The sequence below is a fragment of the Larus michahellis genome, chromosome 1 (genome assembly GCF_964199755.1).
Source record: "Larus michahellis chromosome 1, bLarMic1.1, whole genome shotgun sequence".
Lineage (NCBI taxonomy): Eukaryota > Metazoa > Chordata > Aves > Charadriiformes > Laridae > Larus > Larus michahellis.
Genome location: NC_133896.1, coordinates 150,194,974 through 150,209,236, shown reverse-complemented (window position 1 = coordinate 150,209,236; position 14,263 = coordinate 150,194,974). Strand labels below are relative to the sequence as shown.

General features: G+C 45.0%; 1 protein-coding gene across 2 annotated transcripts in view; it reads right to left on the bottom strand.

Annotated features, from left to right (window-relative positions):
• Positions 1-13,837, bottom strand: part of ATP10A (ATPase phospholipid transporting 10A (putative)) — a 118,668-nt gene extending 104,831 nt beyond the window's left edge. The window contains exon 1 of one of the 2 annotated variants that reach the window (XM_074608316.1): positions 13,093-13,837. In XM_074608316.1, the coding sequence (XP_074464417.1) occupies positions 13,093-13,535 (443 nt within the window). In that variant the 5' untranslated portion in view covers positions 13,536-13,837. The remainder of the gene's footprint in view (positions 1-13,092) is intronic. The other variant, XM_074608305.1, reaches the window with a different exon arrangement.
• Between the last annotated feature and the right edge of the window lie 426 nt (positions 13,838-14,263).

Genomic DNA, 14,263 nt, shown 5'->3' with positions numbered 1-14,263 from the left:
ATGCCGTACATCGTACAGAGGGCGTCATACTGACCAAAGGAAGGTCTGAGTTGCAAAAAGCGTCTTGTTTTAGAAAGCCAGGGGAAAAGTCATGGCTCAAAGAGAGTTTTCCTGATGACTTCAAGCAGGATAAATATTACGCTGGAACAAGAACTGCCTACGCTGCTGTGGCACCAAGAGGTTACTTTTTTGAAGCTTTGGAAAACTCCTAAGAATGTTGTGCTCCTTTCCTAAGGACTAAAAAGCAGCTTTTTCACTTTGTTTAAGTTCTCAGTAAAAATGGATTCAGATGGCAGAAATACAGTAGAAGGATAACAACTTGCAGTAGCACTTATTTACATCTGCTTCACTTTAATATCTTAAGCCTAAATACAGCTTGTTTAATTTCCTTTTCAATCCTGAATCATAAGTCTTCTGGTAATTTGATCCGTGCTGATGTGGTAAATCACACCTATTATATATATGTCTCTTATAAAAAAGGTGTTTTGACAGGGTTATAATTTTTACAGTTTACTTCCTCATCCAAAGTTACTAAGGAAACACTACTGCATTAACTGCCAGTAACGAGAATCATGGTTTACCATCCATTTGGTCACAGATAAACTGAAATAACCTCCCCCCAAAATTAAGTGTAGTCATGCAATTTACATCTGCATTCTTACTGGCTTTTTTTCAGCCTAAGGACAATAAATTAGAGCAGGGGGCAGGGTCCCAAACTCCCACCAGCTGTGCCCCATCCACAAACAGAAAACTGTAATGTGAACTTGGCCGTGTTTGAGCTGACAAACCCACTAAGAGACAGCACAGCAGTAATGGCTCATATTGCTTCCAGAGCAGCAAACGCCTCTGCATGCTGCTCTGAAGGTGTTTAGATACAACACCTGGGACAACCCTGCTTCATGCGGAATGTGTAATGGGAGTTTTAAGGACTGGCATTTGTGTAACCAACTGCATAGGAAGCCACACTTAAAAAAAAATAAACCTCTCTCTTTCTGGGTTTTGCTTCTTATTTCAGTTATACTTGGGCAAAAAAGATGAACAGATTAAGCTTTCTAAATACACGGCTCATGTGTACCGCATACCACCTTAGCGCTCCCACTAAATACGTGCAGGTGTGTGGCACAGTAATAAGAGTTACAGAGAACACTGAGTGGGGACCCTTCCTTTGCAGACGATATTTTCATATTGTCTATGACCTATGTGGAGCGAACTGCTGTGGAATCTAACTGGAACTAATGAGTTACAAAAGCAGGTCAGAAAAGAGTTAGACATGGATGAGGAGACATCCCACACAAGTGCTGGACATCTGGACGTATATTCAGTAACCGGAAAAGTAAGAACTCTGCTCCCGTACGATCAGCAATTGGGTTTGCATGTGGTTTGAATAGTGCTCGACTAGCTGGGGCAATGCACCATTGGTCTTCACCACTAGTGTAGATGTGGTTGCGTTTCTAAACTTTCTTCCAGTGGTAAAGAGTGTTTTTCTTGCTTACAACTTTTTGGTAAGATGCATCACCATCAACTCAGACATGCTTTCTGTAAATGTGGATAGTGGTTAAAAAACAAAACACAAAAAACAAAAGCCAAAAACCTTTCTAGAAGTTGCTGAAGGGAATGTTATTATGACTAAGAGGCTGGATTCACTGCACAAACCATCTATTTCTGGTGATAAAGCATAAAGGTTAAACAACTGAGGACAAGATTGCCAGATGTAAAATGGAAAGTTTCCAATTTAGGAGCAGCAGAGGAAGAACATGAATTAATATGCAAGGACCAAATTAGCAATATAAAAATCCTCCAAGCCAAACCAAATGCCATTGAAAATAAACTCAGGAACTCTCCTCCTTCTCTTCTGCTCCCTGCATTCCAAGGAGGACTGAATTTAGAATAACTATGGGGAATTTTAGAGAAATCTTACACTAAAATGCTGAACAAAGGCCTTAAAACATAGAGACGCTATGTGCCTAAAAGACTATTTCTGTCTTTATCATGCTAGATTGTTCTTCAGTACTTCTGTCTGAAAAAGGAATAAATGTTTTAGACTTAAGTTTTCTCATGAGTTTTATCTTTAGTGATATCGCCAGTTATTCTTTAACAGTTTTGAAACTGGGGTAATAACTGATAATTTCTACCTGGCTTATTAACTGGAAGAAAAAACAAACACACAAAAAATAATATAAAAAACACACCAACAACCAAACACTTGGCAAATACACAAAATCCACCCGTTGTTGACTTTTTATCCCAGACTGCATTTCAGTGCTGGCTTTGTTAGCTCTACGTATAGTGATACACTGTCAGGCTGGGGATCCTATGCTGCAATAATCTTTGGCAGATGGGTTTTACAGGTCTTAAACACATTTTTCTGGCATGACCTGGCACATGTCCCACTCCAGGAAGAAAAGCTATTTCACTGCGAATAAGTCAAGTTTATTATATAACATGGTAGGAATTAAATAATAAGGGTCTGCTCTGGCGTTCCTCAAATTGAGAGGATATCATGGATTGTTCATTTCATGACAAGGGCTGTTATGGACTTTGAATTGGACTCCTGGAAAATGGGTGGGCCAGTTTAAACATCAGCACCGCTAGAGTGATGGTTGGTTTAGCTCTGGTACAGCTTTTCTCTTGAACTTGCATTTTGGAAAGCTCCCACAAGATCTGGCAGAAACAGGAGCTCCCACACACAACCATGATCCTGTCACAGAAAGCAGACAGACACAGGGAACTGCACTGAAAATAAATGAGACAGACATATGTAAGAAAAAAACCCAATAGGAAACAGTACATTAAAGCCTGAACAAAATTTAGGACTTTTAAGATAGCAAACAGTGGCATAACATCTTATAGTGCTACACCTTTCATACAGCTACGTGGTGCCTCTGCATGTGCCTGTGCTCCCACATGGACAGGCACTAAAATTACTGCACAGAAAATGTAACCAAGGGTAAATCAGTGATACTCAAAATTAGCACAGTAATTTCACCACTGATCCCTCAGATTCAATCCCTGATCACCTAGCAATATCCCTTGCAGGTTTTAACATCTGATCCTACTGGTCATAAAACATAATCCCAACAGCCATATGTGATATTTTTGAGCCACCTGACAGTGAAGCCCTACTTTCACTCTTGTAAAAGCCATGATTATGTCAAACACACAATTGCCCTCTGCATTTTAAGAGACACAAAGCTCGCAAAGTGGTTTTAGCTGACCTAATATTTAGGTACATCCAGACAAACAGAAGACTGCAGAACTAAGAACCTCCTACCTTATGTTTCAACATTCCTCCCCAAAAGCTGCATCTGAGGTTAAAGAGCAAATAACATCCCAAAATACCAAGATTCCTCACATTATGTGGGCAGCCTGAAAAACTCCACAGAAATGCAAATGTAATCAATTATTCGAAGAGGAAAAATACTTATTGATAACAACTCATCTCTTACATTGTTTCTCAGCACTGAGATAAATGCTATAAATACATTTCACAAGTATGAACAATATGTTAATGGCTAATGCTGATGGCAGAATATGGCTGGAGAGGAAATAGTGGGTACTGGGTTATGCCCTTCACCTGACAGGTGAGCATACCTATATCTGTGATTCCAAAGCGTAGTTCTTAAATAAATCGTTAAATATATTGAGCAGGACAGGCTACTCTTCCACACTCGAAAAATCATATGGAGCATTAACAGGAATTAAAATCTATTCCCTCTGAGTTTACTAATGAGATTCATCTCACCTGAACTTAGCTGTATAAGCAAGTCATCTAGTTCAGCTTCACCTGTGTCATTACTGGAGAGAGGTAAAGATTTCCTGATTCAAACTAACCTAAGGTAAGCACCTCAAATAGACTGGAAGATTTCCCCTTCCCCAACAAACCGTTCAGTGGTCTTCACTGACTGTGGCACAAGTGTAGATGACTTGGCCAGACTGGGCACGTACCATTTAGCTAAAAGCAACATGAAATAAATCTCACCTCATGTCCCAGAAAGAACCTGAGAAACTCCCTCAGGAAATACCCTTGTCAGGTCAGAGATAACCTAACTAGCACTTGAGAGGGTTTCCTGCCAGCCAGCTACAATCAGTGGCTCCCTACTCTTTACAGGGAAGACAACTAATGGCATATGCAGAAGAGTTAGGATGGAAATCAACTTGTCTATCAGGAGACAGGCACCACTATCCAAGCATCTCTGATAGAATATGAACATATGATAGTGAAGGAAGGAAGATCAAAATGCTCTCAAGTGTGCAGATAAAACCAAGATATGTCTTTATTCTGGTAAACTGTATCCGATCAAGCTCTTCACAGTGTTGCAGGTGTATAGCAAAGAGGGAAGTATAGCAAGGGGAAGTTGACAATGAGAACATGGGAATTCTAAAAAGGGAGAAAAAGAAAATACAGAAAGCATCTGAACCCACAAATGTAAGTGTGAGCCCCCACGAAAAATAATGCACTACAACTGCAAGATCAAACTTGGGCCGATTAGATTTGATTTCTCATAATCTACTTTTGCCCAAAATAGATTACATCTCTCTAATGCACTTATTGAACTTCCTGCAACTTTAAGGGTTTGACTGCTAAATCTGCCAGCTAAAATTTGTCCACTGGCATGTCTTCTGAGGCATCTTACTCCATGTCTAGACTTTGAGAGATCCTGAACATGCCCACAGTTGTATTTAGGTGACTGTTGTTCCACACGTGTGTTAGCCTCAATATTTTGGGAAATTTCACAACTTGTTAGTGAACAAACAAAATCAGCTAACATAGCCAAAACAGGCATATTCGGGTTGTTACTGGAAGGCAGGAAGGTGAACAACAAGGGGCAAGCATATAGGTATATGGCTGCGCAACCTAGAAAAAGCCTGGTAAGCATAAGATAACATACAAAGCTAAAGAGCTGTGGTTGCAAATGCTGTAACTTCGTAATGAACTTTCTCTCCAAAGGGTCAAAACTAAAAACCTCCATCAAAACTACAGAAATACCAAATATTCTGCAACAGTGTTCACACCCTCGGTGTTACTATAACAGCAGCACAGATATATAAGAACTGGAGTGCAGCTGTCAGTCAAACATTTAAACTCTTCCTTGAAGTAGGTCAGTATTTCCAGGCAACCAGAACAAAAAAACAAAACAAGTGACCTCCATGCCCGTTATAACTAATCTCTAGCAGAATCTGGGTTTATGAAATGACTGGGCATGATGCAAATGTTGGCCACTGCACTGGAGAGACTGGCCTATTTGTCACTCTAGAGAAATGGTTATCAGACAAGAATAAAATTGTAATAAAATAGCAGAGGAGATGGCAGATGTTTCCCACCCCTAAAATGCATACCTTGCCCCTGAAAATGCATGCCTTGGCAGTTCAAGACTGTCCTTTGACCACACAACATGGCCTTAAGGATGTAGGCTGACCATGACAGAGATTTTTACCGGCAATACTCTCGAAACAGAATAAAACATTGCTTCCGTTGGAGTAAAGAACTAGGTGGTAGTTTGCCAGCTCATAAGGGTTAGATATCCTCAGCAGTCCACAGAACAGAACACCCTATTAGCTGGGTAGCTAGCAGCTTCTATGGACAGGCTGTGTAGGTGGATCCTAGAAATAGTAAAAGAGACAAACTTATTTCTCTCAGCTTACATCTTGCATCCACCGAAAGCTTAGTCTGAACTCCCCTCGTTACCACTTCCTGGACACGCAGCAAAGATTAAACCAATTCATTCAGAAACGTGCAGGTCATCTTCCTAAAACTAAATCTAAGGCTTGCTTTATCAAATTTTTCAGAATCCAAGATACATTTGTATATGTACATTTCTTCAGTTGAGCTCAAAGTTAGGGTCACTCAAGCTCCTGGAACAGGATGTCACTGTTATGCCCTCTGCATCTCCTCTCCCCTCCTCACCACCATAAGCACCTACCTAGAAAAAGCTATAAACTAGTGCCTTTCGCACGTTTGCATTATGGTTGCGTTTTGGGTGTGGGTCAACTTTTGCGCTTGACATACATCAGAGGAAGCTACTGCCCATGCCTACGCAAAGTTATCAGTAAGAGGTCAGTGTCTTGGCTTTTAGCATCGAGTCATCTCCTCACCTGATGATGATGCCATTCACTGAAATGAACTCTCCCTGGCCCAGCACGTGGAGGCTCCCACTGTCTTGCTTCCACATGCTGGTGAGACAAGGTCAGGCAGTGTGTTGCTGCAGGGTTTATATCATGTTTCTGCTGCAGATCTCTTCTGGGTGCAAACACGGCTGGCCACTAACATAGTTGCCTTAGTGCCAACTACCAAGTGAAAACACTGAGGCTAAAGGTAAGCCGTGGAAACTGGTTCGCCTCCCCAGCTATGTGAAGTGAAACAAACTGTTCTGCTTTTAATTAACTTAACTGCTCTCAGTATATGTGGTTGCTAAAACCAAGCCCGCACAGGGCAAATCCTGCAAACTGGGCATAACCCTGAAGTCATGCATTTGGCTTGCCAGCTGCATTGCCCTTACTGTATATATACACAAAAGGTCCACATACCCAAAAGGCCTAGTGCTGCAAGGGGAAAGGAGCGGCATCTCTTAGACCCCTGCAAACGGGTAGCATCCTGGATTACATGGCAAGAGGAGATTTGGCGTTCAGACTTCTCCTGCTGCTGCGTCAAGGTAGCCAGCCTGTCCATCCATAAAGGTTGTGTAAGCCTGGATGAGGCATCTCAGCAAGTCCTGCCCAGTGGCAGGGAGCCCCCTTCTTTCCCTATTTTCATCTTCCTGACCAGCCAACATCAGTAAGAAGGAGGAGGGAAACCCACAAGAACCCATTTAAGTCTTGTTTATTCGCTGGAGTCCTCAAACACTACCATAGTAAAATTAAGGCCTCCCAGACAGTGCTTGAGACCACTACTCTAACAAGTTCTTCTGGAGGACTGATCTGCTAGCAGGAGGAATGCCCTAGCTAAGTTATGCCATCCTAACTAATAAGCCGTTCCATAAAACATTGGTCTATAGCATGGTTGTCAGGATTTTCAATTCTGGTTTTCAGTTCTGCTGACTAGATGACACGTGGAAGGTGGAATCTGGAATCACAGCATCAGACAGAGCTGAACAATACATGCTATTCTTTGCTCTTGTATAGTTTCTTTGGAAACGTACTCTGACAGATTCTTTTGGCCACCTCTAGCAATAGTCATGGTCTCAAGATAACACGGACACGTCAGAGCAAGTAGATCTGTGCACAAGGTAGCCACCTATACTTCTGGGCTGCGGTCTGCTTAACACAAGCTACAGTGTCTCTCCAGGGTGCAGCATGTATCTGCAAAAATTAATCTGCGGACATCCCTAGGTCTTTCAGTGGAGATTAACAGTATCTTCTTTGGCAGTTATCCAGAGGCACGTGAAACAGCCTACAACTGCTCTCATGACTTCCTATACAAATGAAAGAGCTTAGTAATAAGAGGCAAGCATTTTTCTTTCCCAGTAGTGAAGCTCAGGCTGGAAAATGTACCTGAAGAGTAAATAAACTGCATACATATAGTTGGACAGACTATAGTTGGGTTCTCCTGTGCACTGCAGCTGGCTACATCTCAGAAGATTAGCACAGACATCCCTTGCTACTAGAATAAACTCTACTACCAAATGAAATTGCTCCCTATCAGTCTAACAGAAGAGCCTCTGCTACATCCCCCAATGAGTTTACTCACTGTCAGCCCGGCCCAAACTGAAGGACAAAGACACAGTAATATGAGCGGAGCCGCACCTTTCTGAAACTCAAGGAGTGAACACTGACTTCACCAACAGATTCAGACTGCTACTTTCTGCTTTCAGCTTTTGGTGCACCAAGCTCACTCACAGAAGAAACTGAGTAATCCCAGGTAGTTTCCTTCTGAATCACATCTAGTGACATTTGTGTTCTGGAAGAGATGAGACAAGCTTATTTCCTCTGGTGAGAAATGTCTTACCCTGACAGCATGGTTTGGGACAAGAAGCTGCTCTGGTCTATTCGGGTAGTAGTGGGAGATAATCACAACCCAACTCCCCATAGACTGGCGTTGCCAGCAAAATAAGGCACCTAAGAAGTGAAGTGGTTGCAGGGCAAGTCATCATGTGGCTATTTTAGAGGCCACGAGTGGGATCTGCTGTGCCCTTCTAAGGATTTGGTAACACAGCTGTATCTTCCTCTCCAAGGCTGGAATTGCTTTCAGTGGCAAGTTGACAGAGGAGAGGAAGAAGGGAGCTATCTTGGAAACTGTATGCATTGCCCACATCAAACTCTCTTCTCTCCTCCTCTTGAGTTTTGAAGAAAGAAATTGACATTTAATGTAAAACGTCCTGCTTTGATAGCTGCCTGAATGCCCCATTAAACATTTTCCACACCTCAGGGGAGACTAATATCCGGTCGTAAATTCCAATTTGTCATGGATTTTCTAAGTCACAGGTTGACAGAAGAAGCTGTTATCACTCTCTGATCAGTATGCAGAGACCATTACACTCTTCAGCAATACTCTTCATGGACACAGCAAGAGTTAAGAGAATAGATTAGAAAAGCAAAGCCCTTTGGTTTTGAAAATAAGGCTCCTACAAAAACGTTAGCAGAGATTATTTCACCAGCACAGCACTGAGTCAGTAATAAAATGTAATTCCCTGCTGGACGAGTGCCATTATTTGTTGTGATTGTAGTTATCACTATTCATCTTCTATTTCCATACCATGTAAATGTATACTGTACTTTGTAACAGCACACCAAAAACAAAGCCCTTGCTTAGAAGAGTTTTAACACTTCTGCTCCAGTGACAAATTTAGTTCTATCAAATATTTAACAGCAGCAGCAATGCGTGCATCCCGAATTATTTGGAGCAAGCATTTACATGTGTGATCCACAACTCCAGCCATAGCTGGTGAGCACTGGAGGACAGTAACTGCAAAGAAAAGATCACCCTCCCAGTCCAAGATAATAACGCAGAAAAGTAACTAGCGAAACATGATTTCACTGTTAAGATTGCAAATTTACAATCTCTAGTCTTCAACCTCCATCCCTGGGTGATGGAAATGAGAAAGAGGAACAAAGAGAGGAGACTAAGATGATCACAGGGTTGCAAAGGTTACACCACACACAAAACAATTTTCTACAGGTTGGGCTCTAACGCCTTTGTAACTTCGCTACATTTAAACCAACTAAGAAAGACTTCTGGCTGTGATCCAGCATTCCTAACTTAAGCATCTGCATTGAATTTAAGTTCTAGGTGACCTGTGAAACTGTCCTCCTAAACTAAGTGCCTAATTTCCTCTGTATAGCCAAACAGGAGAGATGCCCTTAAAGGCCTCCAGAGAGAGGCCCTATTAACTTCACTTGGCTAAGAAACCTTCCCTCTTTACCTGTCAAGGCCCTGACTGCTCTTACAGGTGGACCTGCAAACTCCATCACAGAGCAACACAAGTCTGCAATTCTCCAGCATGTTTCATTCCTCGACATACGCTGGCAATTCAAACTCAACAGTTTCTTTCAATTTATTCAAAGAATCAGGTCTTTTCCCTTTCCACCATCTGACTCTAGAAAGCAGTATCTTTTGAGGGACTCTCCAAAATATCCGTAATTTTTCAATGAAAGCTGTCTTCTTTCTGCGAAAACAAGCTGCACCTCTCCTCAGCTTTTTACTTTAGGTTGCATCACCCTTTGCCGTTCTATCCTCTGATAAGTGTTGCCAACTATTAGCCACTGAGTCACTGATTCAGCAGTGGCTGCATGAGAATGGGTCATCCGAGTCCACACCACTCGGCAAGACAGGAGGAAGAAGGCCCAGCCTGTGCACCAGCTGCCAAGCGGTCAGCATAGCAGGAGAACAGTCATTTTCCTCCACATCAGATTACTGGCATGATCTGCCTGTGTAGGCTGCTCCAGAGGACCTCGCAGCGGACGCTGCTTGCATGCTGCTGAACCTCCTCCCGATAAGCTGGCCTGAGCAGCAGTAGGCTCTGCCTGCCCCTGCTTTCTCTCTGTCCTGTAGATCTTGCATCATTAATTGCTGCTTGTATCTAACAGGGGACAGATACTTCAGCAGCCAGGAAAGCAGCATGTGGAGGATATACTATAGAACGCACAGGGTCTGACTTGAATCTTTACTTGGTCACTAACCAGTATATAATGTGCAATAGAGGACTTTCCTCTGCTACTGTAAAGCAAAAGTCCCTGTCTCAAGTAGGTGACTGTTGTAATTCGCTGTCATTTGCTGTAGTCTGTGTTTGAATGCTACAGTCCACCTTTGAGGTGTCTCTCTTGCAGCTGTGCGGGAGGCTGGCACGAAAGGGAGCCCATCAACGGCGCAGAGGACTGCCCTAGCACTCAGATACGCCCCGTCTCGCAGAAGGCCTCTTTCAGACCTATGAAGTACTACGTAGGTACGAAGCCAGCCAGAGAAGAGTTGCTGCTCTCTGGCAGGCCTAGGGGAGCACACAGCTGCAGCTATACATTCATTACCCTGCCCTACCTACACAAGCATCTCTATCGAGGACAGCATTTGCATCACAGTCTGCCTGCACGACACCACAGGGAAGTGGCAAAGCTGGGGGGGGAAGAGAGAGAGTGAGTCTGGCTTGGTCAAAAGGTGGTAAAACTGATAAAGTCATCAGCATAAGACGGATGTGGGGAGAAAAGCTGTCATGTATTACTTCCTTATGTGATGTTTATACTTCAACATTTTTTCCAGAAACAAAAAAGTCTAAGGAAACAAAGTAAAAGTCACGTCCAATCACTTGTGTTTCTCCTGGCATGACACCTTTCTGAGAAAACAGCTTCTCTAAACTCATGCCCAGCAACTTTCATGACCTTGGTACAAATCTCTCAATCTCAGTTCCCTGTCATTGGAGTTAGTGAGAACCTTAGTTTTTATCTCCAAAAATAGCAAGTTTCTAGTCCCACCTCACTCACTGGGGTTGGAGGATGTTCAAAAAGGTGAGTTGGTGAAGTTTAAAAAAGGCTAAAAAAGAAGGAAAAGTGAGCAGATTAAAAATATATAAGCAAATTATTCTAACTTCCTGTTTTGTTTTTTATTTTTTAACTGTAGGACAGGAGGTTTTCCTAGGGACTGCTGGAAGGTGGAGATAGGTGAGCTGCTACCAGGGACTAGGATTCTGCAGAGGGCCGTAAGGACACCTCATTCAGCTCTGCTCCCAGCCAAAAAGCTGTGCCTCAACAGGTGACGGAGTTCCTAAACTTCCACGTTCACTGCCCCACAGGGATTAGTCCGACAAGTGCCTTTGATGCAGATGCAAAGGCAAACTACTCCCAAATTAATCTGTGTAAGTGTCACTCAACAGTAATCCAAACTCTGCAGTAAAAGGAACAATTCTGACTTTTACTCTGGCACAGCGTAAGCAGTACAAAGGGCAAGGCACTTTGCTAGGGCTCCCAAAAGAGCATAAGTGATATTAATACCAAAGGTACACCTTTTCTCATAGTCACGTCTACTTTTTTGGCAGCAGAGAGCGATATGGAAAATTGCAGGGGGGAGAAGCATTCCAGAATTAATGTCCCAGTACCAGTATTTGTTAATATTTTTAACAGCTTCGGCAACAGGTGGTACTTCTTTTTTTTCAATGTAGGAGACATGAGACCTTATTTCTAAATCTATTTTGTTTGGTAAAGGCTAGATTATTAGCACTATTACTTAACTGCAAGAATAGTCCTTTACTAGCCCTCCTGCCACCCATCTCCCTCAATGCCAGAAGTGTTTGGAGTTAAGGACAACTACAGGCGAGCAAGGTGCCAGGCACAGCCTTAGGTTAGTGATGCCTATGTGTGTGATTTGGCTAGGCTATTTTTTGGTTTCGTTTACAGAAATAAGGCCGTTTTACTTGTGTTCCCATGCATGCGTACCTACTGGTGGGGGAATATCCCAGGGTGAGATTTCTTGTGCGATATGAGTTTGTGAAATAAAAAGCTGAGTCTGCCGATGTCGAAAACGCAGCCTATTCTAAGGTTGGTTTTGGTTTTTTTTTTTCACATGCCTTTCTTGCAAGAGGAGAGTCACTCTCTGCCTCGGTGCTTACGTCAGCCTAGAGGACCCCTCCCAGACAGCCTGTGGAATCAGAGTGTAAGCTTCTTGGCACGTGTTTCGTTTCTGTTAGACTTAGAAGCATCGGAAAGAAAACTAAAGTCTGCTTTCTCGGAAAATATGTTCTTCTCTCAGTCCCCAGAAAACCTTAGCCTTAGCTACTACGAGATGACTGTCTGGCACGGAGAGAAAAGCAAAACAAAAATTCTGTAAAACTGGATTCTGAGTGCATAAATGTTGGTGCAACAGTCATTTCAGTCTGATTTACGGATAGCAAGGCTGTGCTCTAAATGTATAGCCCAGATCATTTAAAAAATTTAAAATTCTGAAGGAGATAAATGACCTAACACTCCATCCATGAGCACCGGGAATCACGAAGTCACAGGGAATGATGACACTTGAGATGATAAATAAAAAGCATTCACTTTGAAGTAAACATTCGGTGGAAAGACTGCCTCATTCTTTAGAAAAGCAAACATATCTCAGGCTCGCTAATTTGGATGTCGTGAAACCTCACAGTCCTAACTCAAACGCAGAAGCCTCTTCCTTCACTCAGTGAAGATTTAATAACAGATTACTTGAGTGAGGTCTCATATTGCTAAAACCAAATTAATACCTGAAACTATACAGTGGTGTAATTGACCGCTCACACTGGGAAGTGTCCGCATAAAGGCTTGCAAATCAAACACTGCTTGTGATGCTTACATTCACTTTGCCATACACTGTCCTTCCTTTAAAACACAAAACACTAATACGCCCCGAGCATAAAAAAAATGCTGCTTGCTCATAAATCAATGATTTACTGCAAGATCCCACCGATCCGAGCGGATTTGCTTTCACCTGAAGGTACAGGACTGTAGGAACTTCCACCGTTCCCAGTAAAGCGATGAGAGACACCAGCTCCGGGGGCAAGTGTGAGCTTCTTCGCGCTTGGAGTGGAAACCAAAGCCCTTCCATGATGGATCTGCTTGCCGCCCTGCTTCCACACCTCCGCTCGCCTGCATCCCCACCGCCGGCTGCCACCACCGCCCTCCCCGTCCCCGGCGCCCACCCTGCCTCACCTGCCGTACACCAGGCACTCCATGTGGTTGATCTCCTTGTCGGAGCGGTAGCGGCTGTAATCCTCCCATAGGTCCTTGATGGCGGTGACCGCCAAGATGAAGAGCACGGGGGCCAAGGCCAGCTCCGGCTGGAAGGCGTTGACGGCCGGCACAAAGTTGAGGAGGGCGATGAACACAAAGTAGACGTTGGCCAGCCGGTGGAACTGCTCGAAGAGGTTCTTGGGCAGGAAGGAGAGGGCCGTGTACTTGGTGGTCTTGAGGCGGTTGCTGGCCAGGACCGTCCTCTTGGACTTCTCCGCCTCGGCCTCAGGTAACAGCAAGCTGGAGCGCACCAGCCGCGTCTTACTCTCCTTCTTCTTCCTCCGCCTCCTCTTCCTCTGCCTCTCCTTCCCCTCCGGCAGCACCTGGTGCGATCCCTCTCCCCCAGCCGTGCCCCGGGACATCGCTGCCGCCCTCCCCGCCGCCCTCGCCCGGGCAGCTCCCACCGCCAGGCACGGCCCTAAGTTATCATCCTCCGCCGCCCGCCACGGCTCTCCTTTCCTCTTCCCCTCCGGGGGGTGTGGGGGGAGGAGGAGGGTTCTCTCAAACCCTCTCCTAACCGCTCTGCCGGGACCTCGCTCGCTTTCTCCTCCTCCTCCTCCTCGGCCGGGGAGGGGACGTGGGCAGGCAGCGAGCCGAGCCCTCCTCCGCCTCCTCCCGCCGGCCTCGCCCCGTCCCGCTGGCGGGCCGGGCGCCGCGGGCCGGCCCAGGGCGCGGGGGGCTGCGGCGGCCGCCGTCCCGTACGCCATGGCGGGGCCGCCGGCGGGGGCGGCCCAGGGCGGGAAGGGGAGAGCGGCGCTTCCGCGCCCAGCACGCCCCGAGGGCCGGGCCGCCGCCCCGCTCCCCGCGCCGGGAGCCGGCGCCCCGGGGTACGGACACTCCCCCCGCCCCGCTTCCCCCTGAGCCCCGCGGTGCGGACCCACGGGTGACATTTTATCGGCTGCTTTGACTTTCCGTTAGATATGGGGAGGAGGAGGAGGAGGAGGGGGGTTTGGGTGTAGAAAGGAAAAAATTTCCTGCCACTGAGGCGTTGGCAGCGCCGCAACGGCCCGTATCCAAGGTCCCCGAGCAGCGGCCGGTGGGAGTCTTTATCAGCTGACTCATGTCGAAGTACTCCGTCTTCTGACTGAAA